This window comes from Drosophila teissieri, chromosome 3L, assembly GCF_016746235.2.
Source record: "Drosophila teissieri strain GT53w chromosome 3L, Prin_Dtei_1.1, whole genome shotgun sequence".
NCBI lineage: Eukaryota > Metazoa > Arthropoda > Insecta > Diptera > Drosophilidae > Drosophila > Drosophila teissieri.
In genome coordinates, this window is record NC_053031.1 from 5,548,028 (window position 1) to 5,564,831 (window position 16,804).

At 39.8% G+C, this 16,804-nt stretch overlaps 1 protein-coding gene across 3 annotated transcripts in view; it reads left to right on the forward strand.

Annotated features, from left to right (window-relative positions):
• Positions 1 to 573: 573 nt before the first annotated feature.
• The window catches only part of LOC122617824 (protein alan shepard), a 121,969-nt gene continuing 105,738 nt past the window's right edge, over positions 574 to 16,804 (forward strand). The window contains exons 1-2 of one of the 3 annotated variants that reach the window (XM_043793828.1): positions 574 to 926; positions 2,151 to 2,359. In XM_043793828.1, coding sequence (XP_043649763.1) covers positions 2,192 to 2,359 — 168 coding nt within the window. In that variant the 5' untranslated portion in view covers positions 574 to 926; positions 2,151 to 2,191. The remainder of the gene's footprint in view (positions 927 to 2,150; positions 2,360 to 16,804) is intronic. The other 2 variants (XM_043793829.1, XM_043793830.1) reach the window with 2 other exon arrangements.

A 16,804-nucleotide genomic window follows, 5' to 3' on the forward strand; every position in this document is an offset into this window, starting at 1 on the left:
TTGCACGGAAAACAAAGTACTGTTCTATATTTAATTGTATAGTTATTTTTGTATTCTTAGTTGAATTTTATTAAATAACTGCAAAATATGTATCTAAAACAATTTTAATGTTTAATTTTATTATTTATAAGAACTCCGTTTTTTTTAATTTTATATTAATAAGAAAATTACACTAAAATATAATCAAGTAAAACAATAACCAATAGAATTATCAGTTCTTATTAAACATTAAAAACGCAAGCTCATAAGAGACAATAGTAAGAGAATTTCTAAGAGAATAAACTCAGAAGAGTGCAAAAATAAGCAGTAGCGGTCAAAAGATTACGTACGAAGTATGTATTTTATACTTGGCTACATGTCAAAGCTATAGTTACACTTCCTTACTATTTTGATTAGTACTGTATTATTATGTTATTCCCGACTAAAGAGTCTCTCATACACAACGTCATAAAGTAAAAATAAATTTAAGATATTATGGGTCGCACCTAGACTTTTCCCCGCCACTGTAGATTGCTGTAAATTAAGCGAGAGAGCGAAGAGAGCATTGCCGGCAGAAAAAGAAGAAGAAGAAGCTCATACGATTGCCGATTGCTGTCGCGTTGCGCTTTCTTCGTTTTTTTCGGCTGCGCAAACTTATATTTTGTCGTTGTAATATTTTGCATAAATATATAAATTAAAGCGCGTGACGGAACAACAAACAAATAACGAAGCCAGCAAAGGAAAAGGTCGAAAAATCGAAACGAAAACGAATTGAATTACTTTCAAGTGCAAAAAGTGTGCGTGTGCGTGCGATTGTGTGTGTGTGTTGTGTTTGTGCGACAGTGTGTGCGTGGGTTTGTGTGCAAAAAAAACAGAACGTGCAACAAGAAGCAAGAAGAAGAGCCATCAGCAGCTGACAAACCAGCAATAAAACGAAATTTCAATAAGTAAGCAACATTAAGGCAAAGCTAAAAGCCAATGACAAATCGAACAAGGGGAAAAACAACCTTTGGAAGCCCCGCAAAGCAGACGTAACAATGGCAAAAGCAACAAATTTGCGGCTCTCAGCTAATTGAAAGCGAATGTTGTTGTTTTAGAGCAATGCACTCGATAAAAAATACATAAAGCAGTGGCATAAAAATACAAAAATAACAACGGCACAGCACCATACGAAAAACAATAATAAAACTAGGAATAACGAAAAAGTCAAAAGAGAGTGGGTGTGGGAGAGAGAGAGCAATAATTATTTAAATCTTATCGCAGTGCAAATTTATTTTTCACCTTTTGCTTTGCTCACTTGTTGTTTGCCGGTGCTCTTTCTATGCGCTCTTTCTCTCTCTCTCTCTCTCTCTCCGTCTACTCTTTCGCTTGTGCACTGCGCTCTCGTTCTCTATTTTGCTGTCATTGTCCTTAAATAAGCAATAACAAAATAAAACAGCAACAACAACAAGTGCAATTGATAAAAAGCAATAGCGTAAAAACAATTTGCAATTGAATAATTTCCCCGTGCATATCAATAAATTATTGTGCCCTGTGTGTGTCTGTGGCCGTCTGGCGGCGTAAAAATAAATTTGCAAAATTGGCTGGCCTGTGCTGTGTGCTATTTTTAATGCCAAAATGCAAATGTTGCAACTGTCGCGCGGGAAAGAGACAGAAACAGTGCTAAAATAACTCGCTGAACGCTCCGTTGCAAGAACAAAAACAATATAAGCCGAGTGGTGCTGCAAGTAATCAACAAAGTTGCTGAATATGAAATATTAATAACAAATTAGAAACACCACTAAATGAGCTGGATATGGCACAGAAGGCGATAAAAGTGCAATATAAATAGCGAAAAAGAGAGAAAGAGAGGGAAAGAGCAATAAGAAGTGCAGAGAACAGTGTTGCCGTGCGGCACACAGAATAAACGGGTTGGGCTGTAAAAAAGTAGTAGGAAAATAGAAGTGAAGGTTAATTAGCAGGAAAAAATACTAACCTTTTTCTACCCATTATAATATAATATTTGTTTTAATTAATTCAGGTTGTTTTTAAACCTTTGATTTAGTGAACGCTTTGCAAGGAAAATGTTAGTATCTGCAACGTGCTGGGATTATCATAGTCCACCTCAAATATTTTTATTTATGACTTACCCCTTCTAATCAGCATTTTCTCATTTACTCCCTTTTTTTCAGTCGCGAGTCAATTTGAGAGTGCTATTAAGAAACCAGAAACAATGCATCCACGATACAGCCCAGCCCCGCCCCCCCAGCAGCAGCAACAGATGGGCGGACCGCTGCACCAGCAGCAGGGCGGCGGGGGAGGTGGAGGCGGTAACATGAGGGGACCATCGAACGCCCAGCAATTGCCGCCGCAGATTCCCAGATCCCAGAACTATTCAAACGTAAGTCAGATACAAATCGCATCTATGTATATTTGAAATTCAATTGAATTTAGAAAGACACTGAAACTCCAAAAACCAATTCGAAACAGCGTGGTATAAAAAGTGTTGGCCAAACATTTAAGCAATCAAGGATCAACAAAAGGCATCAATCAATCAATAGCTCCGTGCATCAATCAAGCAATCAAACGGCTCACTCGCTCGCACTCTCGCCAGTCAGTCAGTCAGTCAGTCACACAGTCACTCACTCAATCGCTCATTCAAATCGGACTCAGGCTGATGATTTTTGATTCTGATTCGGATGCTTCTTTCCACATAGAAGGCGCCATTTTTGCCTTGCGGCCGATAGGGGGCGCCACTGCAATCGACATGTGTCATACGCAGCGTACTTTGAATCCGGGAAATGCGGGACGAAAATGGGTGGAAAATCAGGGAAACTGGGGGGGGAATCCTCGAATAGAGAGAGGGAAAGAATACGCATTTGAGTGGAAAATTGCTCCCGCTGATGCGGCTGCCACGACAGGCTGGCAATGATATGGATTTCTTCTAACCATTTTCCCCATCAATTTGCTGACAGTTGCAGTGCAGGCAGTCTAATCTCGATGCGAGAATCGGGGCAATAGTGCCCCATTATCCTCATACCTGATAAATCATTATGCACACAAACACACACATAGTGTGTGTGTCCACCAAAGAAAGGAGCATTTTAGATGGATTCCCTTTTTGCTAATTTCAATGGTATTACAACATTTGTGGGGGGTGTAATGTTTTGTTCATTGTGCAATTTTCATCGTAATTTATGCATTTGCTTTCTAAGCACCAACAACACCACACCCACAAAAAAAAAATGTAAAGCACGAAATGGGAATCACACAAAGGCAACATTTGTAAGTAATTCCCTTCGTCCTTCCGCAACTGACGAAATCAGGTTTACCTACGTGTTATATGGATGCACTGCAAACTATAGGTTTATATATTTCTAGGAATTTTTAACCATCAATAGAAGGAAAATATAAATGAACACATTCAGTTAATAATCCATTTGGGGTTGTTAATCTGTGAGACAAGTCATTTACTAGCCTGATTTCCTGAACCCATTTCTCTGGGTGTATATGCTTTATATATGTACGCCATATAATAAACTATTCAAAGCTGCTGCGGCATAATACTAAGAGTTGGGGGTGGTACGAATCTGGGGCTGATGTTGCTCGTTTGCTGCGTTTTTAGGTAGCCCAATCCAAGCCCCAATCCCGAATCCCCCACACTCCTTGCAATCCCTCCAGGTGTGCTCGCTTTGTAGGCAACATCTATTTGGCATCCTCTAATGGCCAACAGGCGTTGCTTTGGCTTTTTTCACGGGAACGTTCTTTCATTTAAACAGCTTTCAACTCACAGCAACAACAACAACACTCTGGTGGACCACGCCAAAAAAAAGGAAAAAATTCTGGAAAAAAGAAAAACTTGTTGTTGAGGGTGGCGAAAATACGGCTAAAATTGTAAACATTCGCGCTTAGTCAGCGTCTCAGTCGACGTCAGTTATTGTGGCTGGAATGAAAATTATATTTCGCATTTTGTGTCCTACACAGAAAAATGAAGAAAGGAAAGTAAATAAATAAAAGTGGAAGCGGGCAAGTTGCTGAAGTTTATGGAGTTAAGGGAAGATATATATTTAAAATTACTTTGGACCGCACTTGGTGATGGAAATGGAAGCGTTTTTACGAGAAAAAATTGCAAATGTCAAGTTTGAAGAGAGTTTTGGATATTAAATTTTCAAAAAGTTTGAGTGGGTAAACAAAATAATTTGCTTACGATTTTTACTGTAGCTAAAACTGCAAGTGCAAGATGATGTCAAAATCAGGGAAAATTACATTAGATTAATAAAAAGCAAAAAAAACTATGAACCATGATTATTTATTTAATTGTGATTTTAGCTTCCATTTTGTTCATTCTTTACATTTTTGCAACTCCTTCAAAGTTGAAACTGTGCATTCTGTTACTCCAACTGTCATTTAAACTAATCCGTTTGATAAACTAGAAGCTTCAGAAAACGAAATATTTCCCTTCAGCGTTCTCCAACTTGTCAGTCCAAGTTCTTATTTCCCATTTCAGTAATTAGGAAATTAAATACTTTGCTGCCGTCCAAAAGGAAATATCATTTACACTCTTTTGATTTGCTTTTTCTACCCCAGTTTTGGATTCTACCTGAATAATTTGTTTTCCCTTGCCCCCCATTCCAATGTATAATTTTCTCTTTTGGCATTTTCTATTTGAGTTTGGTAGCCGAAAAATGTTTCGAGAAAGCGTGAAAAACTTTACAGTGTTTGAGTTTGGCTGCTAGAAAGTTTGCGCAACACACAAAATATTTATATTTCTTATAAAAAGTTTTGTGTGCCTGGTCACGTTGTAATTTGTGATTAAATTCAATGTTGACAATTGCAAGAGCAGGCCGAAGTTGTTAAGGTAATTGCGACCATATAGGCTGGGATGCATTTCAATTGAGGAAGCTGCTGACCAGACGTCGGAATTGGTGGGGATATAAAATGCTCCCTCCAACTTCGACTGAAAATGCAGTGCTGAATGGCATACGAAACGCCTTTGAGTCCTGCGCCTGCGTCGGCTTGTGGATCCTGTTGCTGGAAAACAATTTTTGCCGGCTCCCCAATGCATTCGAGTACACGAAGTGGGAAAAACCGAAGCTGGAAAGCCGAAACGTAGCTGCCAGGCTGAGCTGAGGCCTTACTCAAAAACCTTACTCAATGAGAAATTCAGAATCCATTCGACGATTGTCAAGTTCAGTTACAAACGCCTTTTCCTCATTTTGCGCACCACAAAAGCGGAAAGCGACCACAGAGCCCCAAGCACACTGAGATTGCCGGAGACAACCAACAGCCAAGTCTGAAGCCAAAATCGAATCGAAGTCCTAACCGAATATCAAATTCAAGCCCAAAACCAAATCCTACTATTAACAAATAGCCAAGCGAGAGGAGTACGCAAAAAAGAAAAAGGAGTCCTTCAACACATCCTTTCAACACTGTGCAAGCTCGCCATTTTGTGTTATTCGGAATATACAAGTTTTTAAAGCCATACCGCAAGATTCTGCATTCAATATATATAAATATACATATATTTATATTTATATTTTCCGTGCGTCGAAGTCAGTTCATTCTGTCCATGATTTACAAATATATTTATACATATTAGCCACTGAGAGAACCGGGAAGTGTTAAGTGCAAGTGAAGTTCAGTATTATTTACAAGGCGTGAAAATCGTAAAGTTTACACCAAATATTCTGCTCAAGAACTCACTACTCAAAGTAGTCCAAGGATTCCAGTCTCTCAGCGCAACAATTGTCAGCGAAAATTCCTACGAATCTTAGCCAACTAAGAACTCTAAATAAAATCCGAAGAAAGCACAACTACAAAGGGTTAAAAACTCTGAAAGCAAGCAAAATAGAAATTTAACTAAATATAAAAGGAATCTTGAAAGTGAACACCAAAGCAAAGATCTACAGTATTATTTTAATAAGAAATATATATGAAACACTCTAAGCGATAAATAGAGACAATAAAGTTAAAGTAAAAAACCAAATTAAATTTGTGACTCTAGCTTAAAAGTAAACACATTAAAACTAGCTTAATTGTGAGTGAAAAAGATATAGCAAATTGCCATTAAAATAAAAGAAAAACCCAAAAATTAGTTGAAAAAGCTTAGCTTGAATACCAAAAATAAAAACCAAAAATAATTGTGTCTATCGATGTGTGTGCTTAAGTAACTGCAAATAAAGTAAATAAAATTTCAACTTAAATAAGTGTTCAGTGTTTAGCCAATATAAAATCGCATAGCAAACTAGTCAATGTTCTACATAAGAAATCAATAGGAAAACTTCGAAAACCAAGGCAGACATAAAGGCTCAAAACTAGTCGCAAATAATAAAGGGAAAACGGACGCAAGGCCAGGAAATCAATTTACAATCAAACCTGCTCACCATTAGCCATTAAAATTGCGTCAATCAAGAGAAAAACCTCGCCATTGCCCGCAGCAACATCGAAGCTAGCCAATTTCAGCCAACAGGACGCACAACAGCAGCAGGAGCAAAAGTCCGGCGAATTTAAGGCAGCAGCTGTCAGCCAATTGGTGGCAACAGTTGTCCAGACAACAACATCCGCAGCCACAACAGCAGCAGCAGCAGCAACATCAGCGGCGGCAGGAGCAACAACAGTAGCAGCAGCACAAGCAGCAACAGCGAAAGGAGCAACACCCGCAGGAGCAACACCATCAGCCGTTAAATATCCTAAGGCCAGCTCCTTGAGTCAGCAGCAACCAACAACAACAACAGCACCACCACCACCGCCGCCGCCACCACCGCCACCAACAACACCACCACTACAGGAAGCCGCAGCGGTAGCAACAACAAGTGTTGCCGGGACAACAGCAACACACGCAGCAAAGGCCAGCAAAACCGCAAGCAGAACAAGCAGCAGTAGCAGCAACAGCAGCAGCGGCAACAACAGCGACAGCGGCAACAGCCACAACATAAACAGCAACAACAGCAGCGGCAGCAACAGCAAGAGCAGCAGCAGCAACAGCAACACCTGCAACAGCAGCAGCAACAGCACCAGCACCACCACGACGCTGTACACGTGCTCCAGCGCCTCCTCGTCGCTGATTGCCCAGCCGCCGCCAACAAAGATATTTAAGACGGATCACCATCTGTGCGCCGCCTACGGACTGCCGACCGCCACCGCCGCCGCTGCTGTTGGTGGGCATCCCTGCGTCTACTGCGTGATACCTGTGCCCGTGGTGAGTGTCCTTCGAGGTCCTACGAGGTCCTTGAAAAATATCTGCAACTTTGCCTTTAATTTAACTTATCTAAATCTGCTCACATTGAAATGGCCTCTTAAGAAAAATTGTTGTTTAATATGCAAATGAGACGTTGTTAGCAGTGCATTCCCTTTTTTAAGTATGAAATTTTAAGCGAATATACGAATTTTCAGTTTTAAGCAATTGTAGTTGGAATTTGTATGTAATTACCATATTTAGTTGAGTAAAATGTAACTGCCAGGTTTTTTCGGTGAGTGTGTCATTAGCATAGGCTCCTTTTGATTTTTTACAGTCATTAAATATTGAAATAATTACGCTGTGTGAGGCCGTGGACTTCGGCCCGGTATCTTCTGGTTGTTGGCCACCTCAATGGCTCCATGGCCGCCGTCAATTTGCTTATCTTGCCCGATGATTATCCTGTTCCTGGCTGCGTGTCGCCTACCAGTTGGTTTCTCATTACCATTTATTATCCTCCGCTGAGGAGTGGAATTAATTTGTACGTGAAAAAAACGTGAAGGTTGCTTATATTTTCAAGTTGAAAAGAATTTTGAAGAGGCTTTGTGTTTGGGGTAATCCGTGAATCGCATGAGTTTTTCAGGCAGAAAAAGTTTAAAAGGGAAATGAGTTTATTGCTTAGAATTTGTTCAACTTTTTATGACTCCAAAATAATAATATTATATTAGAATATTTTCCTACAAATCAGCACAAGAGTGTATAGATTTTTGAACTGCTTATGTAAATTTGCTAAAAATACTTATGAAGAAAAATTAACATATTTGGAAATTACACAGTTCCCGCTCAATTAGGGACCCTAAAAGAAGACGTAATCTTGGGCAAAATAGCAGAAGTCTGAGGCGGGTAACCACCACCCACTAAAAACCACCGAAACCACCCACCACCGAAACCACAGAGCCACTTAAAGAGCCCCGTTTTCCGCCCGCTGCCATTAGCAGCGTCAGCTGTTTGTCCACTTAAAGAATGCCCAGATAATCGAGGCAACAAATGTGCCTAATGTCAATGACAATAAAGACAAATTATACAAATATTTGACTAACTGACTTTGCTCACTCACCGACTAGCTGACTGACTGACTGACTTGACGAACTGGAATGATAATGACACTCATTGTTCGTGTGTTGAACAAGGAAAATTTCATTAAAAATCCCCACAAGCAAATGGACAAACCATTGGGCTCAAGAGGGTAGCAAAGTGGAAAACTGCCTTGGCCAGCACATTTTCAATAATTACAACGAAAATCAAGCCCAATGACCGCAAATAAATCTGAAATAATAATGATTATTAGCCTGTGTGTTTGGTCAGATGGATGAGTGGGGGTTTTGCGAGGGTTGTTCGACCACTCATAAAGCCACAAAAATGTTTTCAATTACCAAATAACCATGGAGAGCAAAGAAAGTCCAAAAAGAAAGCAACGATAAGTTTAGCAGCGGGAAAAAATGCAACTGAAAAATCTTTCCATATTATTCATTCATTTTCATTGTTGTTTGAAGGGGCGAGGAACTTGGTCTTTCCTCATTGTCCATTGCCAAGAGTGAAAAATGTTTTTCCCTTATTATTTCTATTTATTTTTATTTTTCTTTTTTTGAGTCTTTCTTCGTTGGCTCCCTCTTGGGTTTTGCAATTTTTTCCTTGTACTTTTAGGGCTCGGGCGAACGAGATTTATGTAAGGCACTGTCTGAGCTCACTGCCTTTTCTTTTTTTCTGCTCATTTTGTTGATTCCTAATTAATTTTACTCGAAGTGAAAATGAATTGGCAAAATGCCTGGCAGACACAATGCTAAGCACAAAAAGGAGGAGAAAACCAAAGAGAAAATCCTTCAGTTAAAATATGTGATTTTCGTAAGCATTTTGTATCTGCAATTTCGGTTTTCCTTGTGCTCCTTTCAAAGTAATTGCTTGCAGAATGCCTAACATTCTCAGGTAAATTACTAAATCGCAATCTTTATACAAAATCTTCTACTATGTTTAGTATAATTCAGTTTTGTTGTATGCAAATTGAAATGGTATTATCGGCAGGTAAACTCAGCACTTAGGGATCACTTTCAACGAACTTAGCCGATGTTAATGGGTAGTACCGCAATAATACTTTCCTTTTTTCTGCTGCCGTGCTAAGTGGGCAGATGGCCACGCCCACCGCGGGAAAAGTCACTTATGAGCTGCGTGTTGCGGTTGTTGCAGTTGTTGCAGTTGTTGCTTTGACTGTTGCTGCTGCATTCAAGGACCTTTGAGTGGTGGCGTTTCACATGGCGTATGCGTGACATCGCCACATAGTAGGCGCGCCTATGAATATGCATTATTATTTTCTATATGCAACGGAGTCCGGTGAAGTGCAGCTAATTAGCAACTGACATACATTTGCAACTAACCCAAATTGTGGCTGCTGACGAGGTTAAGTGTGCTTTTCTGCTTTAACTTCTGGAATTTTAAATTCCAACCTCCGGCAAATTGTGTGGAAAATCTTTTTTGTGTGTGTGAAAATATTCCATACTCTTGCATACCAAATGAGATGAGTTTTTGTTTGGTCCCTGGTCCTTGGCCCTTGGTCCTTAGTCCTTTTGGTAATTGTTATTGATGTGGAAATATGTGCGATTAGCCGAGCTCTGGCTCTGTCTTCCTGTCTTTCTCGATCTGCACAACCCTCGGTGGGGCAAAAACTTTTCGGCCCCCAAAACTAAAAAGTGAAAATTTTATGGCCGAGGCACAAAAAAAAAACAAAAAGGACAGAAAGCGACGCCATATTGGATAACATAAAATGGCGTTTATGATGGGCAAAGTTTCATCATTTGCAATTTGCTTTTGACCCTCCTCCGCTTGCCACCAAAGTGTTTGTTTGAGTTTTCCAGCAAATTTAACATAAACCATTTTCGTTTGAGCTTTTTTTTCGGCTGACCCTTTGGCTATCTGAATCCGTTTCACACATTTTTTTTTGCTTGCTGCAAAACGTATTCATAACTTATTTTTACCCACAAACTTAATATGCTCCATATATTTTATATTTGTAGTGCGCTTAAAATTTTTAACTGATTCAATGTTCTCTGCTCACAGTTTGCCCAGTTTAATGCCACTGACTGAGCATTTAATTAATGTTTTTTACAAACTAAGGAAAAAACCATGATAAAAAAGGCTAGAAATTGTCTCACATACGACACTACAAAATAAATATATAGAAAACTGGGGGTAACAAAAAAATGAAATGAAACTTTACGTGCCAGTGAAGGAAGGAAAAAAGTTTCCGGGTAATTCCATGAAATGGCATTTCATTCAATTCAATTTCATGCTCTGTAATTATTTTGTACAAAATGTTCGGGACTATGGATGTGTACTCGGCACAACGACAACTGTCGCAGCAACTAATCAAGTTGAGTCAATGAAGCACAGTCCTCTGCCAAATGCGGAATGAGTTGTGAAAAAGGGGAGGTTAAATGTCAAAGTTGAATATGTTTCGGTACCAGAAAATGTCAGAATTTCACTGCACAGCGTGTGTGTGCAGTGAATTAATGAAAAATAAATTTAGATTTTCGAAATGGTAGAGAGAAATTGTATCCTTTGATGGCTAAACATCCAATTTAGCTCAATTATTCACCACCTTCGGCCGTCTGAATCGATTTTATTAATCATATGTATTTCAATTCACTTTGCATTCAAGACTTTGTGTGGTCTTGCACTTAAATGCAATTCATCTAATTTACTAATCACTCATACGACTATCAATGTCTGTCAAAATAAATTACAAGCTGTGTAATTTAATCCAATCAATTTGCCCACCTTTAGATCAAATTGTATAAATTGTAATCCAATTGAGAAAATTTTGTTTTCGCATTGGCCAAGTTTTCGGCAGTTATTAAATTGACGCATTTAGGTTGCTTAAATTAATTGCGCCTTAATTTATGTAAAGCTTTCACAAAGTACAATTTAATCGAAAATTATTATAAAGTTATACATTGGAAGAAAAGAAATTATTCTGACTAATATAGAAGCAGTTATTAGGTGCATTTAAAATGCATAATACACCTTCGCTTAGAGATAACAAATTAGGGACAACTAAATGTATGCTACAGCGGAGGAACTAGGAAAATTGAAGTCTTAAATAGATTTCCCAGGGTGTGCACTAACAATTCTTTGACTTTTGCCACGTTTTCATTTCTCGCTTTATTTTTGGCATCAAGCAGCAGTGGCAGCCTTTTGAGATTCGTTACGCTACAACGCCCCGCAGATGCGGCTCCTCTTTCGTCCTTAAAGCTATATATATATATATAGTATATATATACACATATACGTATTTGTGTGTGTTTGTGTGGCTGAGTGTGTGTTGGCTGATGCTTGTGTGAGTGTGTCCTGACACATGCTTGTGCTGCTGCCAGAGCCACTTGGCCAAAGTATTTTAACCTAAAATTTGTAAAAATAGCACATCAAGAGGCATTCTCTAGGCGCCTTCGTCTTCTGTTTCTGCTTCCTCTTCGCTCTTCAAGTAGATGCTCTAGAGAAATGTACACACACACACACATACAGGCAAACGCACACACGTACAGTTACATACGCACTGAAAGAAAAGAAATATGGTTGGGGGGGTGGTTTGTTAAATTTATCTACTGTACCACAGTGCGTATGCTTGATGCTTTATTTATTTATTTAATTTGGCACAGGCCAGGCAAAACGGGATGATGAAATGAGCATAGCAGCATCACCACTGCATTGTCCATGGGTGTCCATTAGAAGGGTGTTTATGTGGGGGCGCAGGAGGGGGTGCTGTGGCATAAAATATGTTGAGCAATTTGTCAACAGGATATCTTCACCCCCGTTGTCGCGTAATGAAATGTCATTAACATTAAAACAACTTTCAACACTTGGTCTGCCTCTCGCCATCTCTCTTTCAATGCTTATGTGTGTGTGCGAGTGTGTGCAAGTGTGTGTGTGCTGGGAAATCATGAAAAACAAGAACCCGAAAAAAATGAAATAAAGTGAAGGCCAACAAGAATTTTATATATGTGCCATCATCATCAACTTTTGTCGCCTGACTTTTTCTCGATTTCGTATTGTTAATGAAAAAAGTTTGTGCTTCGCCACCCCCCCTCTCCCTGCTTTGAATTGTTTGATGAGCGAGAAAATATTTTTCGATTTTTTTTTTGTTTTGCCGTTTTTGTCCCGACAACGCCTTTGTCGTCCCGGCTTCATCAACTTTTCATTAATTTATTACACGCTCTGGCCAAAGCCACGCCCTGTGACCCCGCCCCCATTTCTGCTGCCTGGTTTCACATAATCAGGGTTCAGTTTTGTTTTCTTTTCGGTTGCTCGTCAAAGTGAGATTCCCCACTTTGTTTTTTCCTTCATCGCTACTCGTTTCAATCAATGTTTTTATTAAAAAGTTGCAGTTCTTTTTGTTGAGCTTGGATGGGACATGAACTTTGACATTTGTGACTAATATTCCTTGCAGAAACATACAAATGGAGAATATACATTTAAAACTAAACTTCTTCGGTGCAGTATCTATCTTCGTATAACCGCTGGATATCATTATCCTTATTACCGAACTGGAAAAGTCAACACAGAGTATTATGCTGTCTTGAGCTCAAACATGGGTATAGCTCTGAATTTTCCACATATCTAACACGTTTCAACATCTCCTTTCACCTAAACAAATTGCAAGTTCGCAGCATCATTAGCTTTGTCCGAAAATTGTCACGTTCAGCACACGTGTGTGCGCAAAGCTGCATAATCCGGATCCTAGTGTCGCCTCGCCGTTGGCCAAATCGTCGTCATCGTCGTCGTCCGACCATAACCACTGTTGGTGGTTCTTGTACCAGCTCCCCAGTCCCCTTTCACATGGCTATCTCTCGGTTTTGTTAACCAATCCAACCGCCAACGTAAACCGCTAAGTGCTTCCCTTTGTTGCGTTCCATTTTCGTGTGCTCGTTCCTGTTTTTCCGGTGTGTTTTGTTGCAAACCTTTCGAGCTAAACGGATGTTTCCCATTATGGCGCCGTTCAACACTGTTAGCCAGTGTTGGACACTACAGTTGAACTGAAGTTCTATCCCGAAGAGGTACAGCCAACTTTATAAATTGAAAGTATAATTGCAAGTGCTCAAGTACATTAACCTAAATGTAAAACCTTTAGATAAGGTTTCTCTGTCTTAGCTTAAAATTATGTTGACATTTAAGAAAAATCCTAATATCCTTATATACGCTACTTCAATTCATATAACTTATCCGAAATTTAATTTAGGAAAGTTTAAGCTAGCGAAGTTCGACTGTACTCCCATCTTTTGCTGGAGTGTAACGTGCCGACGACTTTCGCATGATACGTGCTCGGCATAAATCGTTTTTAGCTCGAAAGCAGGGAAAATTGAGGGAGCATTTAGGGGTTGTGTGAGAGGTGGGTTAACCCCGCTTGTGTGCAATATTTATATATGTATGTTTGTAGGGTTTGACCCTCGCTTGAAGCACTGCAGAACGCTCATTACTTGGCATGTCTTGCTTTCGATTCTCTTGCCACAGGATGGCAGTTACTTAGCTTATTGCTGAGTTGCATTACGAAGATTTCTTTGTAAGAGTTGTGATATAGTGATATAGTGTGGTTGCCCTCACATCAAATCATATAGTTTTATTTCTGATTAGCTTTGGGGTTGCTTAAAAGGGTTAGCTTGGGGAGAAGAGATTTATGGGAGGGTTGATTATATCTGGAGATTATTAAATCTGCTTTCCAAGAAAGTCATAATAATAACACACTGTATTTAAACAAGTGGTTTTAATAACACTTTGGGTATAAGTAACTGTCTTTTCTACTATCTACTTTCAAGCTATTCAACCAAAGAGTGCTTTTAGCTACAAACGAAGTTACTTTTCATTCGCAAGCAACCGAGCTAAGCCAATGGCAGCTTGGAGTGTCAAACTTCAGGACCAAATATATCGAGTCTGTGTCATAATCAGGATGCAGTCAGTCACATAGTAAAGCAGGCACCACTCACCCCCCTCCGCAGTCCCCGTTTATTTGACATGCACTTAGCGATTGGCGAATGTGAAGTGGAGTTAGTCGGAGTGGATTTTGCCCCACCTCGTCCACAACATTTTGCAGATCCCATCGATGGGGATGCAGCTTCTTCGAGGAATGCGAAATGTATTATTAACTCTCGGCAACGTTTTTGACACATCCATTGATATGCACATTTGTGACTTGTCGCACTGCATTGACTGTCAATGTGACTGCATCCCACATACACACTCTCACATATACACATACATACATACATAGATAGAAGGCAAAGCCGAAGGACAGCATTGCAGCTGCGGACTGGCACATTCGATAGTGTTGTAAAGCGCATAAAAAAAGTGCTTAGCATATTAAAAACATAGCCAAAATGTGCAGCTGGGACGCCAAGTCTTTGGAGAATACGTGCCCAGTAAAAACGAATGACGTGCTGCATGGGGCAGTGAGTTGTGGGCGGGAAAAAACGCCAAATTTTCCACCAATGCACGCACACAGTTCCCCCCATTTTATGTATATATCTACAATGTTATCGTTGTATAAAAAATAAGGGATTGAAACAGACGCGAAAATCTGTGAAAACACCCAGCATTCTTTGTATATTTGTTTGAAGGACGAAGCGGATGAAGTCATTAGGAAAATTGCATACTGAAATTTGATTAGTCGTTCAAATTACTGTATCAAAAAGAAAAAAAACATTCAAGTTTGTCGTACTTATTTAGAGTATTTAAGCAATTACCTTAAATATTTAGCATTATATTTCTTTGCTACCTTTTTTTTCTACCTTTTTTTTCTACCTTTCAGTGTTGAATCCCAGACAAGTGTATACAAATTACCGCGTAGCATTGTGTAGTACACACACCACACCTTGCAACATTTTTCCGCAAAATTTCAACATTTTTGCAACATTTTTGATTTATTCGCGTGGTGCACACACAGACGCTGAAAAGAAAAAAGAAACCCCTAATGCATATGCAGCATTTTGCATACGTTTCTAATAATTCATCTTCGTGTTTTGCTGCTCCTTCGAACCCCGCCCCCTTTCAGCCCCCTTTACAATCTCCTTTATCTTCTTTTTTTCTCCAGCAGCAGCAGCAGCAGCTTCTTCTTCTTCAGCGCCGTGTGGAAAGTTCTTTTTTGGCGCAACTTTTGCTGCCTCAGCTCGCTGCCATTACCAATTTTTGCATATCTCTGTTTGTGCAGCTTTGAACCTTCGCCTCTTGCCACGCCCCTTCCGCCTCCTCTCCTTGCCCCACACATCTTAGTGTGTGGGGTATGTGTGTTTTTATCTACATTTTGGAAAATTGGAAAATAGTTTTTCCGTTTGCGTCTTTTTAGCTGTTTTTTGTTTTCGTTTCTTTACCCTTTTCTTTTTATCGACTTATTGTGTTTGACGGAAATGTGCTTTGTCTGTCTCAGCCACGCCCACGCCCACACACAAACCCACCGCCCACATTTATCGGTGAGTAGGGGCATGGAAATTTGGGGAAGTTACAATGACAATGGCAAACGAGTCCGTTGGCATTCGTAGTTATGTTGCAGGCTTCGATATGTAAATGGAAAAAGGCGGTGGACTTAGGGGCATCGAAGACGCTTGAAATATCTTCCTCAAAGGAGTTCGGTAATGTAATAATTTTACCAGTGATCCTTCAAGGGAGTTCTTTTGAAAAATCCCAGAGAGAAGTTCCAGCCTATCAGAATGAATTTAAAGAAACAGTTGAACATGTTACCGCATTGTATAGATTAAATTGGGTTATATTTACTACTAAATGTTATTGCTAAGATTTAATACACAATAACTTCAACTGGGTGTTCTGCATAAACAATTCTTTAATAATTTAGCACTCGAGGCATCTATTTTTGCCACGAGTGCCTATCCATTTGTTGCTCTCCACTCTTGTCACATAACTTGAATATTTGTGAACGAGCAAGCCAGTATTTCCTTCGACTATTTTCCCTGGCAGTTCGCCCTGCAATCGCTCTATTTCATTTTGTACATCTCATATTTCTCCAGATGCACTTGCCGCTGCAGCTGCTCCCTTTCGGAATTCGGAATAGTTTGAATGGCTAACTCCTTCCTGCGGCGGCGGCGTCGGTATCATCTGGCCACATTTCATATTCGACATTCCACGACTGCGAGGATCTGAGGCTCGTTTCCTGTCTCGACGTCGTGTCCTTAAGTAGTTTTTTCCTCACTGCTGGCATTTCCCATTGGCATTTCCCACTCGAACTTTCGGTTCGGTTTACCGAGAAAAGAGGACTATCTATTGATGGCTGAAGATGCCAGCTACTTTGGCAGCTGGCTTACCCGTCGTTCTCCCCTCGCCCACTTGAAAAGTATTTACGTTAAATTGAACTTTTGTGTTTGAATTTTCGTGCGGGCTACTTCACATTGCGGCTTGTCCTGTCTGAGTTGACTGCACATTATCCGATCCCATCCAGAGTGTCGACATTTTGCTCGAAGACGCTAAGCTATTTTTATTAGAATTCCCATTCCAAAATATAACAAAAAAAATAAGAAGAAAAAGGATGGAAGGCGAGATTGCCGAAGGACCTTTCACAGTCTGTCTGTCGTCGCAATTTTCGGTTGCTTTTTGCGGGCCAGGAATTTCATTGGAATAATTAAAAAT